The 15,984-nt window shown below is 43.2% G+C and overlaps 1 protein-coding gene across 5 annotated transcripts in view; it reads left to right on the top strand.

Moving 5' to 3' along the window:
- The window catches only part of dlg4a (discs, large homolog 4a (Drosophila)), a 69,554-nt gene that overhangs the window by 39,653 nt on the left and 13,917 nt on the right, over positions 1–15,984 (top strand). For 3 of the 5 annotated variants that reach the window (XM_030362270.1, XM_030362269.1, XM_030362267.1), the window contains exons 2-6: positions 565–726; positions 4,735–4,791; positions 14,206–14,259; positions 15,099–15,149; positions 15,619–15,743. In XM_030362270.1, the coding sequence (XP_030218130.1) occupies positions 565–726; positions 4,735–4,791; positions 14,206–14,259; positions 15,099–15,149; positions 15,619–15,743 (449 nt within the window). The remainder of the gene's footprint in view (positions 1–564; positions 727–4,734; positions 4,792–14,205; positions 14,260–15,098; positions 15,150–15,618; positions 15,744–15,984) is intronic. The other 2 variants (XM_030362271.1, XM_030362268.1) reach the window with 1 other exon arrangement.

The raw sequence follows: 15,984 nt of genomic DNA, 5'->3' as shown, positions 1-15,984 counted from the left end.
TCCGATACAGGAGTATATCATGTTTCATGAAGATACGTCAAAATTACTTAAACCCGTCACAGATTATCTCGGAGGTCCTGAGGACGTTTGTGGAAAACCGACAATCGTCGGTTTTCCACAAACGTCTCCAGGTCAGAGATAGTTATGCGGCACCGTAGCATTCAGCGGAGCCAGGTTACTAATCTTGACATGTAATGTAACCAATCAGAAATGTTGCTGAGATTTTGCTCTGGACCACAGAGTTGTGGCTGTGGACAGAGAGGGGAGGCTGTGTCATAAATGATGGATTCCGATAATTGTAAGAATGCCGAATATCGAAATCTGATAATTTGCAAGACCTATAATCGGACGACCCCTAATGTGTGTGTGTGTGTGTGTGTGTGTGTGTGTGTGTGTGTGTGTGTGTGTGTGTGTGTGTGTGTGTGTGTGTGTGTGTGTGTGTGTGTGTGTGTGTGTGTCTGATGGTGTGTGTGTGTGTGTGTTCCTTAAAGAAGTACAGGTACCAGGTTGAGTGGTGTTCTCCGCCCCCACCTGAAGCCCCTCTGGTATGTGTGTCCCTAACAGAAGTACAGGTACCAGGATGAGGAGACGCCCCCCCTGGAGCACAGTCCATCCCACCTGGCCCCAGGGAAGAGCGCAGAGATGCTGCACATGAGCGACAAGAACCTGGCCGCCATGGAGGCCCTGCACGGATACACACCTCACACACACATCTCTCCTGTTAAGGTAGGACACACACACACAGACACACACAAACACACACAAACATCTCTCCTGTTAAGGTAGGACACACACACAGACACACACAAACACACACACACATCTCTCCTGTTAGAGTAAGGCCCACACACACACACACAAACAAATAAACATCTCTCCTGTAAGGTAGGACAAACAAACACACACACACACACACACACACACACACACACACACACACACACACACACACACACACACACACACACACACACACACACACACACACACATAAACATCTCTCCTGTTAGAGTAGGATGCGCACAAACACAATAACACCTCTTCTGTTAAGATAGGACCTACACAAACACATAAAGGATATAAACATAAACATAGATGAAATAAAATAACTCTTGTCACTCTTGAAGGTAGTATGCTAATGGAACTACACGCACACACACACACACACACACACACACACACACACACACACACACACACACACACACACACACACACACACACACACACACACACACACACACACACACACAGAGAAGTAAACACACACACATCTCCAGTGACGGCAGGACTAGACAGACCCACCAGAGACCCGCATACTCACTGGACTAAACTTCTGAGGACTCAGATGGTCAGACTGGACTATCAAGAGTCAGTCCTCAAAAGTACTGTCAAGCCAACACATCTCTCTGGTCTACGCAGGACATGTGTGGATAGATTCTAATGGACACACACACACACACAAACACAAACACACTCGCATCACGCTCTTGCATGTAACCCAACGACCTGGCGATGTGCAGATACACAAACACCCAACGCCCTTCTTAACTGCTGCATGTGTTCCCTCGAGGGATCAGATCAGCCGGTAGCAACATAAACATCTATACGTCTCAGCTTTCAGACGATCAGGCCAAAGTCGATGGTCCGCCATCACTACTTAATTTGAATATTTATGGTTGATAAACTAAAACATAATTGCAATCTAATAGGATATTGCTCACTATCAAAACAGTGTTTTGCATATTACATTTTTATATTAAAGGGGACATATTATGAAAACAACACTTTTCCTGGGGGTTGGGGTGATGTTTTGGTCTCTGATGCTCCCAAACGCATACAAACTTTGAAAAAAGTCTGTACATGATTTTTTGAGTGAGATATGCATTTCTGAAAGTACCCCGCCTACATTTACCAAACGAGCGAGTCAGTTTCGGCGCCCCCTCCTACGTAGGAAGGGGGCACATTTGAATATTTCCTCCCACTTCCCCACTCCCCTCCAATCAGAGCATAGCTACGATTTTGTGGAACAGCGGACGAGCAGCTCCGGCGGGGGGATTACAATCCCTCTTCGGCGGCAGTCCAGAGGAGATGACATTGAGGAGAAAGGGATTGTACTCCCGGAGCTGAGCTGCCGGACTGCCGCCGAGCTCCCCGCTCCGGACTGCCGCCAAAGCTTCGGCAGCAGTCCGGCAGCTCCGGCGGTGTACTCCAGATGCTAAACTGCCGCTGAAGCTTCGGCGAGTCTTGCGGCAGTCCGGCAGGTCTGGCGGGGAGAGCTCGGCGGCAGTCCGGCAGCTCAGCTCCCGGAGTACAATCCCTTTCTCCTCCATGTCGCGGTTCATGGACTTCAGAGAGTCAAGGCCCCCACTGTAACGAGTCTTTACTTGTTGTGGAAGTACCAGAGATGGCAGACGCAGTCTTTATGATTCATAATATCCTCTAAGGCGCACATAGCTTTTGGCCGTGATATTAGATATAATATTATATAAATGCCGATGTATTATATCATATTTATTATTATTAAATTATATTGAGCTCCAGGAGTCCGCAAACGGCAACAATCACTTCTCCTCCATGCTGTGGTTCACTCTTACAGCTCATTGGTCAATGGGCAGCAGCTCATTTGTATTAAAGCTACAGACACCAGAAACAGCGCATTCTGAAGGGACTGAAACAGAGGGGAATAGGGGAATTAGGGGCATATTTTTCCTTAAAGCTATTTCCAGCAAACAGCTTCAAAAACATGTTTTCTAGAACTCATATACTATGTTTACTTGTTGGAAAACACCATAATATGTCTCCTTTAAGCTGTATTTATATTTCACCATTATACTTCATAGCAGTAAAGAAGAGAGATAGAGAGATACAAAGGGGGAGATATACACTGTAGATAGAGTGAGAATGCAAGAGAGAGGGAGAGAGAATGAGCCAGTGCTAAAGGAGGAGATGAGGACACTGGACCAGACAGCGGCTAATGGCTGTACACGTAGTGGAACAGGTGTCGCCAGTAGTAACCTGATCATGGTCTCTCTTCAACCGGACCCTTAATGGATGTTTACTGTAACTACAGCCTCCAAGATGGCGGTCCTTGCAGAATAATAACTAATGCGCAGCAACGCGTGTCTTTGCTTAGCCTCCTCCATTTACATACTTTAATACTCTCCTCTGAACTCTCATTCTTCTTGTTTTTTTGAAGTTTAATTAATTATTAACTATAGTTTTTTTTTTATTTAGTCATACAAAGAAAGTGTGTAAAAGGAAAATGGTGCTGTGTGATATTTTCGATGCAGACTACAGGCTAAAGCATAAATCATTGTTTCAGTGTTTTGCTCTATGATATCCATCTAGAAAACTATTGCAACAAAACCTATTTCTTAAAATTTGCCATTGTAAGAAAATGTCAGTGGTTCTGAAAGTGCATTCACTTTACCATGTATACTTCAATGGAGACAACTTCCTTGTGACACCATTATGAGGTCATTAAAATTGTATCATGATTTCATTCCGAGGTCTTGTTCATGGTGTTATAATGAGGTCAATACTGTTTTATTAGGATTGAATGAATATAATGCTATAATGAAGTCTTTGTGACTTCATGGTCATTACGGTGTCTGTGTCTGGTCACCACGAGGTCGCGGTGAGGTCATTGACATCGGCCCTGTCTTCACTTGATCTCCTGAGTGCATTCCGGGATTGAGCGTCCGTTATGTGACATCATTGTCTCACGTTTCTCTTCCCTTTGTGCTACACCACTTGCTGCACAGTGACATCACTGTTATGCGTACCATGTGACCCACGTGACACAGTGTACCACACGATTCAAGTCGTAGTAGATTTCACTGAAATACTATTATAAAATCGAATATGGCATTATAGGCCAGCCTATGGTGGAAATTTGCTTTTGGCCTTACCTCAGTGACACTAAAACAGACAAAAAGAGTATAAAATAAACATATAAATATAAAGATTAAGGCACATATTTTTGTTTGATTGCAGCAGTTCATGGCAGTTCATCAGGTTTAATTAATAATGATACATAATAGAGTAATTGCATTTACTACAATGACCTTTTGTAAACATTGCAGTAGTCATCCTAGTAAAGGCTCTGTTGATATAAGCTAAAGTGAAAAGGAGCTCCTTTTACATATTAGTTAAAATAACCTTGTGTATATCTTAAATGGAACCAGCGTGTTTGTGTGCGTATGTGTGTACATAGAGAGGAACCCCTGAAATCGTCCATCAGACCATAACACCCTCCTCACACATGACCAGCACAGCCCTGTGTTGACATCACGGATCAAATGACCGTAAAGGAAATTCAACCCAATACATGCAGTCCATAGATATGTCAGGTTAAAGATCGATGAGGATCACAACGATGATGTGAGTATTAAAGCTGTCTGTTTATGTTCTCTGAAGATGTCCCCTCCGGCCGCTAACCTTTAAAAGCCGCCTTTGGTTTTCAAAAAACTTTCTATAAAATTTAACAAGAAAACTCTACAGTGGTCGCGGCTTACCGGGTCTCCCAAGCCTGAAATTGAGACGTCCTACAATAACAGGATATCTCACAGAACTGACATCGCTCCAACTCCACCCAACGAACAAGGAATCATTTAAAATGGCGTCTGTCCCTCATCACCACCGAGTGGCCATCTTGATTGCGGTGCCCAATGACCCTTCTTTTCTCCTTCTTCTTCTTCTTCTTCTTCTGCCTCCATGTTGTCTCCCCAGCCTGTGTTGATGTCCTCGGGACACACGCCGATGTACACCTCCGCCGTTTCCACGCTGGTAAGAGATGTGGTGTAGCGCCTCCAGCGCCGCCACTCGCATGGTCGCCGCCGGTCACGCCATTCGGAGTCGTCACCCACCATGAACACCATCACGCATTATCACCCATCATAAAGAGGATGAAACCCACAGGAAGTGACCTGTGGTCCACGCCAAACCCACTGTTTTGAAAAGGAACAAATATTTTAAGCATTGTAAGGCGAGATCGGATGGGGAAGGGAGAGAGAGAAAGCAGAAGGGAGAGAGGGTTAGGGAGAGAGAGAAGGAGGTCTCGGTGATAGAGCTTTGGAGTTAGGGTTAGTTAGCTGTGGTTATCTGTTAAACTAGGCAACGCTGATTTAGCTGTTTTTCATGATTGTCTTGAATATTACCAGAAAGTTTAGATTTTAGAATTGAATGTGTCATCCTCCTTTTACTTTGATTCACAGTGTTTCATGTGCTGCTTCAAACCATTAGCATTCATTAATCTTAACATCTGAACAAACTGCCTTATGATGTGCAATGTGTTGTCCCAGAATTAATCGGTAACATAATGTAGTTGTAGTGTGTGTGTGTGTGTGTGTATTTGTGTGTGTGTGTGTTTGTGTGTGTGTGTGTGTGTCTGTGTGTGCCCGCTTGTGTGTAATTTGTGCTTTTGCTAGTTTGTGACAGAATGTTGTTTAATAAGATGGTAATTTGCACTGTACATTGTATTTTTCCGTTTTGTGGTAGCTTTGCCTGAGTTGGCTAGCATAATACTCCTACAGGATAATATGGATAAATGTGTTTGTGCAGTCTGAGCTATATAGCACAGCGCTCCTACCCTGGTGATTGGTAACTCTGCTAGTGTAGCCTGAGCTGACTAGAACAGAGCTCCTACCCAAGATATTGATAACTCTCTGGGGGTGTTGTCCCTAAGTACACTCACTATGGGATACAGATAAATCCTCCTGGTTGATCGATACGCATTCCCTCCCTGGTTCCTTCTCACCAGGCCAGCAAGCTTTTATCCAGTTTGACTGGGAAATGGATCATGTTACTGAAAGTGAGAATGTCCTTTTGCTTTTCGTATCGATGTTGACCACTTCCTGTGGGGCGGTATTCTCTTTGTGCTTGTTTTGCTGATAATCATTTGGAAAGAGGAATGGTGTTTTGTGCGGTGGAGGACGGTGGCCTGTAGGTGTCAGTGTTGAACTGTTGAGAATGACATCCATAACCTTCAAATGCTCTTATGATGCTCTTAAAGTCTGTTAATGCAGTGATCCAAGACTGCAAAGTAGATGCCACATACTCAATTAATTCTGGCCCAAAATGTATCTTAATTATATACAACAGAAGCCTCTAACGGGTGACAATCCACAATATTATTTTTAAATACATCAATATATTTAATGTGTTATGATAAGACATGTATTTCCATGTGCCTCAAATACAAAAGATGTAATGCATGAATATGCTTTGCTGTACGTATCGTGACAAGTGGTCTAGGAAGATACTAGGTAAATCATATAAAACAGCATGCATTATACATTTAACCTAATACAATCCTATACTTCATATAGAACATATCTTAGTGTTCCATGTTTTCAACAATAAGAAGGGAACATCAGAACCAGGAAGGAACGGTCTGAGCAGAAGTACGAAGCCAAAATTCTTAATCTAACCCCAAAGAAGACACCCAATACGTAATATATGCATTTTATCATGGCTTCTACTCTTTTTATCTCTAAATCTATGGCTGTCTTTTCCTCGCAATTTGGGAAGGGGTAACCGATTAGGTTTTTTCTTTGGTTTTGGAGGGCTACATAAATTATTCAGTGCACAGATTTGGGGATAAACACTATTATTAAACAGATGTGACTTTCAACTAGGCCACAAACTGTTTGATCAAAAAGTGAATTCCTAAACTCCATCAGAAATGTGGTAAATGTTTTACACCGTGCCGAGGACTCTGAGAGGTTTCAGAGATGGAAATGGGGGAGCGTTTTTTAAAGGATCTGCACTCTAATCTCTCAATGTGCTGATTTGAAATTCATGTGTAATATGGTTAACTGATGTTAGTTCAACTATGCTTTACTCCCTGGTTCACCGCCAGGTGTGATGTTGAATAGCCATCTCAAATGTACCCTGTGGTGTCATCACAGATGGGAGCTTCACCCAGACGTGTGATACACGGTGTATAATAAGGTCTTGGCGTGAGATGTGGAAGCGGTCCAGCACGCTATAGGTGGTTACACCCTGCTCGCTTTGTTACACAAACAAGGTCCACTCTGCCCTCTGCTCATCCTCACCTCCCTGCTAAAAATAACCATGGCGGACAAACTTACTCTCCTCCTCCCACCACTCCTCATTGCCCTCCTCCTCCGCCTTCCCTTCCTTTCATCCTCCGCCTTTGGCTCCTTCCTCCTTCCTCTTTCACTCATTCCTCCCTCACTTCGTCCTCCTGTCTTCCTTCTCCTCTCTCCTCCTTTCCCCAGCACCTTCCTCCTCCTCCTCCCCCTCCTCCACTTCCTCCCCCTACCTCCTCCTTGTTCCTCCTTGTCCTCCCTTTCATCCTCCCCCCCCCGCCCCCTCCTCTCTCCCTCTCTAAACATCTCTCTCATGCTCCACCTTCTCCACGCTGAAAGGAATGGGTTACCAATTCCACCGTTTTTTTGTGTTAATAGATAGAGATTCTATAACAGCTTTTTGTACTGCTTTCCCCCCATTTCTCGACTGCAGGGACTCCCTCAACTACTCCCTCGTATCTAGTCCCAATCTTTATTCACAGCGTCCTCCTCCTCCTCCTTTCTTCTTCTTTCTTTAATAAATGTATAAACCCGTCCCCGCAGCTCCTCTGTAATTACTGCTACAGCTGCAGAGCAGGTCCGCTGGGAGAGAGACATAGAGGGAGGGGGGGGGGGGGAGAGAGAGGGAGAGAGAGAGAGAGAGAGAGAGAGAGAGAGAGAGAGAGAGAGAGAGAGAGAGAGAGGGAGAGGGAGGGAGATAGAGAAAGAGAGGCAGTAGGCAAAGTAAAGAAAGAAATACATCGGCCCCTCATCCATCGAAGAGAGTGGGTACAATTGGTGAGAGAATGTATTGGACAGGTAGAGCAAGAGAAACGTTGTTTAGATATGGAAAAAAGTTAGTTGACAGCTCCACCTTCACGGGTGCTTTTCACAGCTCTGCTCACGATGTGTTGGTGAGTGGCTGCGAACCACATGTCTTCTGTGTATAATGGGATGCAAGGCTGTGAAGGGCAGTGCATGTTCCATCTAAAAAGTTGTGTGCAAGAGTATTGGATTTCTCAGAGTTAACTGTTTGCTCTCCTTAGCAATTTCAGGCGCCATTACAGCAAAACTGTGGAATATTGCTTTGGTGCAAGAGGTTATTAACGCCCGGTGATGTATCACATCGTGCAATTAGTTTCATAAATCTATCCTAGACCCACCCCCAACCCAAACCAGGTCATTATCTCTGGATTATGGGTCTGTGTCCATGGTGCTGATGCGCTGCATGCGCTACAAACAGGAGGGATGAGCACAGCGCTTGGGCTACTTGGTCATTTTGCGATATAGTGCACTTTTCTAGGGACAATGAATCGGGTAATATAAGTTTTTCCTCCGCTTGTGTTTAGGAAACAGTGAGCACATTAATTGACATGATTACTTTGTCACCGTGGAAATAAGCATCCTAATGGATGCTTATTTCCACGGTGACTTCCATCCATCCAAACCTTTCGGCTCAGAGTCAAACACCCTCTCCTCCACCGCACTGTCCTGCCTTGCGTTTAGTACTGCGATTTGTGTGCACTGTGCGGGTCATCGTGACTCCTGGTCCATTTCAGGATCCATCCCTTTGTGACGTCACAATGTGGGGGCGTCCGTCCGACTGTAATCACTTGATGGCTGGACTCTGTGACTAATCAAAGACTGGGATTGATCTGTCCATCATGTACCTCAGTGGGCATGCCCACTTGTGAGGTCACAAGTCGGATATCTCTTGAGTGTGATATCGATATCAGGAGTACAGCTCCTCACATCACTGGCCACACCTTTCCTGAGGATGTGATCACCTCAATTATATATTTATATAGGTCAATATTTTGAATTAGATTATACTATTATGCTATACTATTAGACTATTAATTAATTAATTCGATTATATTATCATACTGTACTAGTAGTACTATTTATTTCTTCACATTTCCAGTGTTAATTATTAATTCAACATTGTGGATATTTACTTATAGAGCAGGGCTCCTCTGTGCTGTGGTTTTGTCTGCATGTGTTTGCTTCTGTGCTCATTCTATATGATACAATGTATGTGTACGTGTGAGTGTGTGTTTGTGCGTGTGTGTGTGTTGTTTTAATTGAACAGCACCAGAACAAGTTCCTATCAATTTCTGTCGATATGGCAATAAAAGTACTGAACTTGAACTGCTGAAATTGCAAGAAATATCGAGCTTCCTTCTCCATATTTTAGCCCTTGCTTTCTTGGCTATCCAACACGTTAACCAACACAAAGAGAACACAACACAATAAAAAATAGGAAAATAAAACGAACATTACAAAATACAACAATCTCATTGTTTAAACATAATGGCAGAGACTGTACACACTGCTGTCGCTCTTCCATCGTCATAGTAACGGTGATTTTGGCTATGCCTGATTCTGAATGAGTGCGAATGCACGTCTGTGTGTGTATTTGTATGCAAATATTTGTGTATTGTGCGTGAGTCTATGCAAGTGCGGGTGTGTTTGGGAGTCTATATACGTGTGTGTGTGTGTGTGTGTGTGTGTGTGTGTGTGTGTGTGTGTGTGTGTGTGTGTGTGTGTGTGTGTGTGTGTGTGTGTGTGTGTGTGTGTGTGTGTGTGTGCGTGTGTGAGCTACTGTCCTAGGCCGGCTGAAGTGTAGGAGTCCTCGTGCTGCCACATCAGGCTCTCCAGCGTGACACACACACGCTGAGACAGCCGAGTAATTGCCGTCCAACTTTCCTCCTCCTGCTCTCTCCCTCGAGAACTGGAGACGGGGGGCGAGAGAGTGGATGTGTAGTGCACTCTGGTGGAAGACAGGGAGGGAGGGAGAGAGTCATGCTGAGGGAACCAAAGAGAGTGAGGGAGAGAGAGAGGGAGACAGAACATAGAGATGTGGAGAGAGAGAGAGAGAGAGAGAGAGAGAGAGAGAGAGAGAGAGAGAAATATAGAGAGACACAGAGGAATATATGCATATATATATGTATAGAAATAAAGACAGAGAGAATAAGATGACAATATTTATAAATTGAAAGACATAAATTAAGATAAGGAGAGGCAGGGTATAGGCAGTAAGCTATTTATATAGAGATGCACAGAGAGAGCGAGAAGTTGAGGTACAAAGAGAGCCAGAGAAAGTAATAGACAGAACTAGAATTACAGAGAAAGAGAGAGAGAGAACTGGAGGTAAAGTGAGGTAGGGAGAGAACTGGATGGAGAGGAAGGTAGAGATAGAGGGAGAGAGAGAGGGAGAGAGATAACTAGACTAATAGAGAGAGAGAGAACTGGAGGTAGACAGAGAGAGAGAACTGGAGGTCGAGTGAGAGAGAGAAATAGAGGGAGAGAGAGAGAGATGTAGAGAGGTTGGAGAGGAAGAGGAGTGCGAGGAAGAGCAGGAGAGATAGCGGGAATGTTACGCAGCCATCCAGGGTAGAACACGCAGGACCTCTGTGCGTTTCACCATTGCGTCGTCTGCTCTTTGGTCGTTTGTGGGGAATTTTTTTGTTTCTTTCGTGAGATGGATCTCTGATGAAGAGGAGGAGGAGGCAGCGGTTTATTTTGGGCGAGTTGTTTTGGAACGAGGTCGTTTCTCCGAGGGATTCTCCAGCCCAGCCGGGGAACACTGGGATCCCCTCAAAACTGCAACCAGGATAGTACTTTAAACTGCACAATTATACTGGAGTACCTTCCACTAGCAGTATATCTGATGCTCAGATCATAGTGCAATACTTTAAACTGTGAGGAGTACACTGGAGTACCTTCCACTAGTATATTACTGCTCAGATCATTGTATAATACGTTATACAATGAGGAATATACTTGAGTTACTTCCACTAGCAGGATATTGTAATACTGTTCAGATCATAGTACAATACTTTACACTGCGAGGAGTATATTTTTGAATATCTTCCACGAGTGTATTACTGCTCAGATCATAGTACAATACTTTACACTGCGAGGAGTATATTGGAATATCTTCCACGAGTGTATTACTGCTCAGATCATAGTTCAACACTTTACACTTTGAGGAGTATGCTGGAGTAGCTTTCACTAGCAGTATAGTGTATTACTGCTTAGATCATAGTTTGATACTTTAAACTGCGAGTATAATGAAATACTTTTCACTAGCAGTATAGTGTTATACCGGGTGACAGGAATACTTTCTGATATTATATTTGTCCCACTAGTATACTGCAATGCTGTCTTATTACAATCGAACACATTCTATTATGAAGATTACATGCTGTATTGCGTCAAATGTTTGAGTTGACCTTATCTAAAACGATGCTTACAGATTGAGTAAAAGATAACGATCCAGAAGTTATTATATTTTGACTCTAGTGCTCTGTTATATGGAGCCGGTTTTTTGGATGCATATGACCTGTTTTGGTACGCCATGATGTCGTGACTCCTAGAGTGTATACAGAGACAAATTAAAGAGCAGGTAAATTCGCTACGGAACATCAGTACTTGGACGTTTTTCGAGTGAAGAAGCTACTAGAACAGCTAGCATACCAACTGCTGTGTGGTTGGGATGTAAACGACGGCCGTTGCCAAATCCTGCGCTGGAGATATCAACCAATTTTGAACAGTCATGTTGATGTCCGTCTGGTATGCCAAAAAGATGGGCTCTCGTTTTATCCACAACGTGCGCAAAGCCCGGAGTCAGCATACACGCCTGATGGTAGGAGCCCTGTGGAATATGGTGGTATTGTTCTAATACCACTAATATAATACTAGCGTGTGTTTCAACTATTACTGCTGGGTTCATGATTTTAAATTAAATACCGAAAAAATATAAAATGCTATCGGAGGGGCGTTGACATTTCTGCTTTGAAACCTTCATGTGAACTCATGCATCTGTGTTTTTGTTGGCTGAATATCCCTACCCACATACCAGATATATGTTCGAGCACAAATGACACAAAACCAATACGGCTCAACTAATAACAAACAGGGAGACTGAATGCACATATGATCAGACTTGTGTATAGATTCATATGTGCTATTCATATTCAAGACCAAACCCAATGAAACCAGAAGACGCCGAAACTTCAGACCACGAGACATCAACATCCATGAGCAAACACATTTAATTAGGGCTGCACTACCCTAAGGTCAAGACCGTCTGGAGAATGTTGTTTTGGCTCATTTATCTTTATTTATTTATTTATTCATTTATTTATTTATTTATTTACAGTGGCCCTATTTCTTTCTTTCTTACTTACTTCTTTATTTATTTCAGGCTTCCCTTCTTTTTGCCTGTCTTTCTATTTGTCTGCCTGTCTGTCAGTCTGTCCGTCGGCCTGTCTATGACTTACTCTGTCACTTCAATGACCTCTCTTCCTTTCATCTCCTGCTTTGTCTCCCTCTTCTTCCTTCCCTCTTCCTTTGTCGTTTCGACTTCATCTCTGTCCGTCGATCCATATCTCACTGTCTCTTTAAAAGTCTCTCTCCCCTTTAAACCCCTTCTTCTCCTTTCCCTCTCTCTCCCCCTCTTTCATCCTCTCTTCCTCTGACACTGACAGGAGCACGCTCTGTGTTCAGGATGGCAGGAGAAAGCCTTTTCATGTAGCTCATGTAGCTTAGCCGCAGAGTCGCCCCCCCTGTCCAACCCACGCGCTTCCATATTCAGATAACCCCTGGGATACGTTCTGACATTGCAAAGTAACACCGGATATGATTAACCACAAGTTACTGGTGTTGTTTTTTTATTGAAGGACTCCTCCTGGGTGTATTTTCTTCAGGGCACCCAGGGACGCTGTTCAGGGTGTTTTCATATCAATTCAATGCATTGCTGTATGTTTTTACTGCACATAATCCAACCAACATGTTAGGTAGTAATTACAGATCAATCAAAAAGGATCCATAATTGTATTACCAACCCTTACCTCCTATACATGGGAAGTAAGGGATAGGGAGTATATATTTGTATATATATATATATATATTTATACATACCAGTGTGTCATACTCTGTATCCATGGTTTATAACATAATATTTGTGTAGTATATCCCCTATATGTCTACAGAGGAAGTACACATGAAGGGAACATAACATGTGTGCAATGTTTGACTGTGTTCCTTTCCTAAACCTCACACAAACACTTTGTGACTCTGGTATTCAAGCATTATGGTTACTGAGAAATGGCAGTTTGGTAAACATGGAGACTTCCAAGCCATTTGTACTCCGGACCGAAAAGAAAGAGAATAACAGACAGATAGAGATGGGAAAAGAGAGAGAAACCGAGAGCTAGCTAGAGAGATGAAGAGAGACATATGTATAGATATAGAAAGAAAGAGACGGAGAGGGAGAGAAAGAGAGCTAGTAGAGTACATATGGCTGGAAAGACAGGTCGGGAAAGACAGATGGATATATATATATATATAAAGAGAGGGAGAGATGGAAACAGAGAGAGAGAGCGATAGAGAGAGATTGAGGTTGTTTGAACACAGATTGAGGGTTAAAATTTCTGTCTGCTTGACCCCTTCTATCGGTCTGCAGATGAGGTACACTTTGACGTTATACTCAATCCTAGCACCTGCCATTGGACACAAGAATATGGAGCTGGTTCTGGGATGGTATGGATTAGAACAAACCAATTCGTCCGCCTTTGTTAATGTGTGTATGTATAAGAGAGAGAGAATGAGTGAGGAGTGAGGAGAGCATGGAAGAGAGACTGCATGTAAAAAAACACCACTTTGTCAATGCGTCTGTAATTCCATTGACCCGCCATTCGCTGCATCACCTTCTTCCTCGTTAGCAAGAATCTTGAGTGCTGTCACTGTCTATATCTCTCAGATTTCACAATGTACCACTTCAGCACTGACCCCATGAGCCACATATTTATGTGGACACTAGTAATCTCAATTTTATTCATCTGTATTGGGTCATTACAGGAAAATCACAAAGGCTGGTTCCCGGGACATTATTTGAATAAAGGTGTTTCAAAGTTGATGACCTTTTCATTGATTGCTTTGTGTCCTCTTGTGAACATTGTGTGTTTCCCCAATCTACCGGTGCCGGCTAACTATCTCAGCTCTCTGCTAGCTTACTGACGGAGAGACTGAGATAACAGGCATTCATGTCTCAATGTCATTCAGCAGATGTCATTGTTGCATTGTTGAACTGGGAGATCTAGCTAGCTAGCTGCTCAAATTGCCTAACAAGATTTCTTACAGTTTTTCTTTCTTTCCACAGGGAAATTCTCCCCCAATGGTTGTGAACACGGACACACTCGACGGCTCGCCATACGTAAGACTTCTGTTGAATCCTCCTCATTGAAAATACCTTGAGAAAAGACCTATAGATGATGATACAGTTATGTAATGTTTATGGGATGGAGTTTGGGGTCATTTTGTCACTTCCATGCCAGGAACAGTCAGATCATCATACTACCTAGGTAGTGAATTAAAATTTGTTATACATACAGTATGCTCTGACTAGATCACAATTTTTTCTTTTTTATAAAATTCCATCTTAAATTTGAACAAACCTCTAAACAGGGTTCCTAACTTCCCTCTGATTGACTCTGACACCACTATGCTGGTAACTGTTTTCTAGGTCAGAGACCATAACAAGTTTCATAATTTTATCCCTCTTCTGGGATTGGCTTAATTTTCCGCCACGTACCTTGTGTGTCGCTTACTTGTTTAGCCTGAAGGCGAACTGGGCTGTAGAAGTGGTGTTCATTATCAGGTACAAGCCAAATACAGGACTAGCTCTGAATACATATTTCCTCCATGGCGTATGAGTAACAGACAGTGTTGTTATTTTCTGTGTCGAAACTCCCTCGGCAAAAACATGCTGTTTGATTAGCAACACACAGAGTAAGCAGAGTTCAATACATATTTTACACACAGAAAGAAACGGCTGAAAAATCATGTCCACTACAATTTCTTCAGTGAACGGCTGAACGTTATGACTTCAGCTGAAGGTTATGACTTGACACAGCTGAAGGTTATGACTGAAGGTTATGACTTGACATAATAAAATGTCAATATGACCAAACACTGTTCAACAGTAACTAATTTGCAATTACTGTTTTCAGCTTAATCAATTGACCAGTACGTGTATAATCATTCTCTGCACAGGTAAATGGAACCGAAGGAGAAATCGAATATGAGGAGATCACATTGGAGCGAGTGAGTTCTTCACCGTGAGCTTTGACACCAGAACCTTAGCCTCTCTCTCTCTCTATTTATTTGCACATGCTCATCTTTTTCCGCCACACAATTCTGATGCCATTGATTGTGGAGTTACATTTCCTATACGCATATAGCCTAGCATAAAACACTGACGCTGCTTAAGATAGTTCAGGGGGCTAATGTTATCATGAATGATGGCTAAGGGCAGGGTAATAGTGGCTAGGGTGTTCTGTGTCAGATCACTAGTGGCCACAATCTGCCTACTGGTAGGCTGTGGATATCAGAGATCAAACCCATGATCAACATGCCCTAACCTGCTCCTTAATAACATATTCACTGTTCATTTCATGAATATAATCCCCCTGAACAGCTAAATAGTAATTAGTCTGTTTTTCGTGACTTACTTTGACCTACTTCACTGCTACCCGCCTAGCTCACTGTTGGTGTTGCGTGCGTCTCACCCCAGGGGAACTCAGGTCTGGGCTTCAGCATCGCCGGGGGAACTGACAACCCCCACGTGGGAGACGACCCCAGCATCTTCATCACCAAAATCATCCCTGGAGGCGCGGCGGCCCAGGACGGCCGTTTGAGGTAAGACCCACAATGCATTGCTCTCAGGCTGAGACCCCTAAACCCTGAGCTTAACCAGAACCCAACCCTAACCTCTGCCTCTGTCTAGGCTCTAGACTATGCGTGTGTCTTGAGGTAATTAGTGGAACTTAAGAAGCACTTTTTCATTTTACACTTTTAGATTCTATATTAATAAATTCTCTATTCTAATTCTTACATTCCATTCTTTCAAATTCTATATTCTGCATTTTGAATTCTTCAT

Source organism: Gadus morhua, chromosome 7 (assembly GCF_902167405.1).
Source record: "Gadus morhua chromosome 7, gadMor3.0, whole genome shotgun sequence".
In the NCBI taxonomy this organism is placed as follows: domain Eukaryota; kingdom Metazoa; phylum Chordata; class Actinopteri; order Gadiformes; family Gadidae; genus Gadus; species Gadus morhua.
The sequence above is the reverse complement of the archived record's forward strand: the minus strand, read 5'-3'. Positions and strand labels throughout refer to the sequence as shown.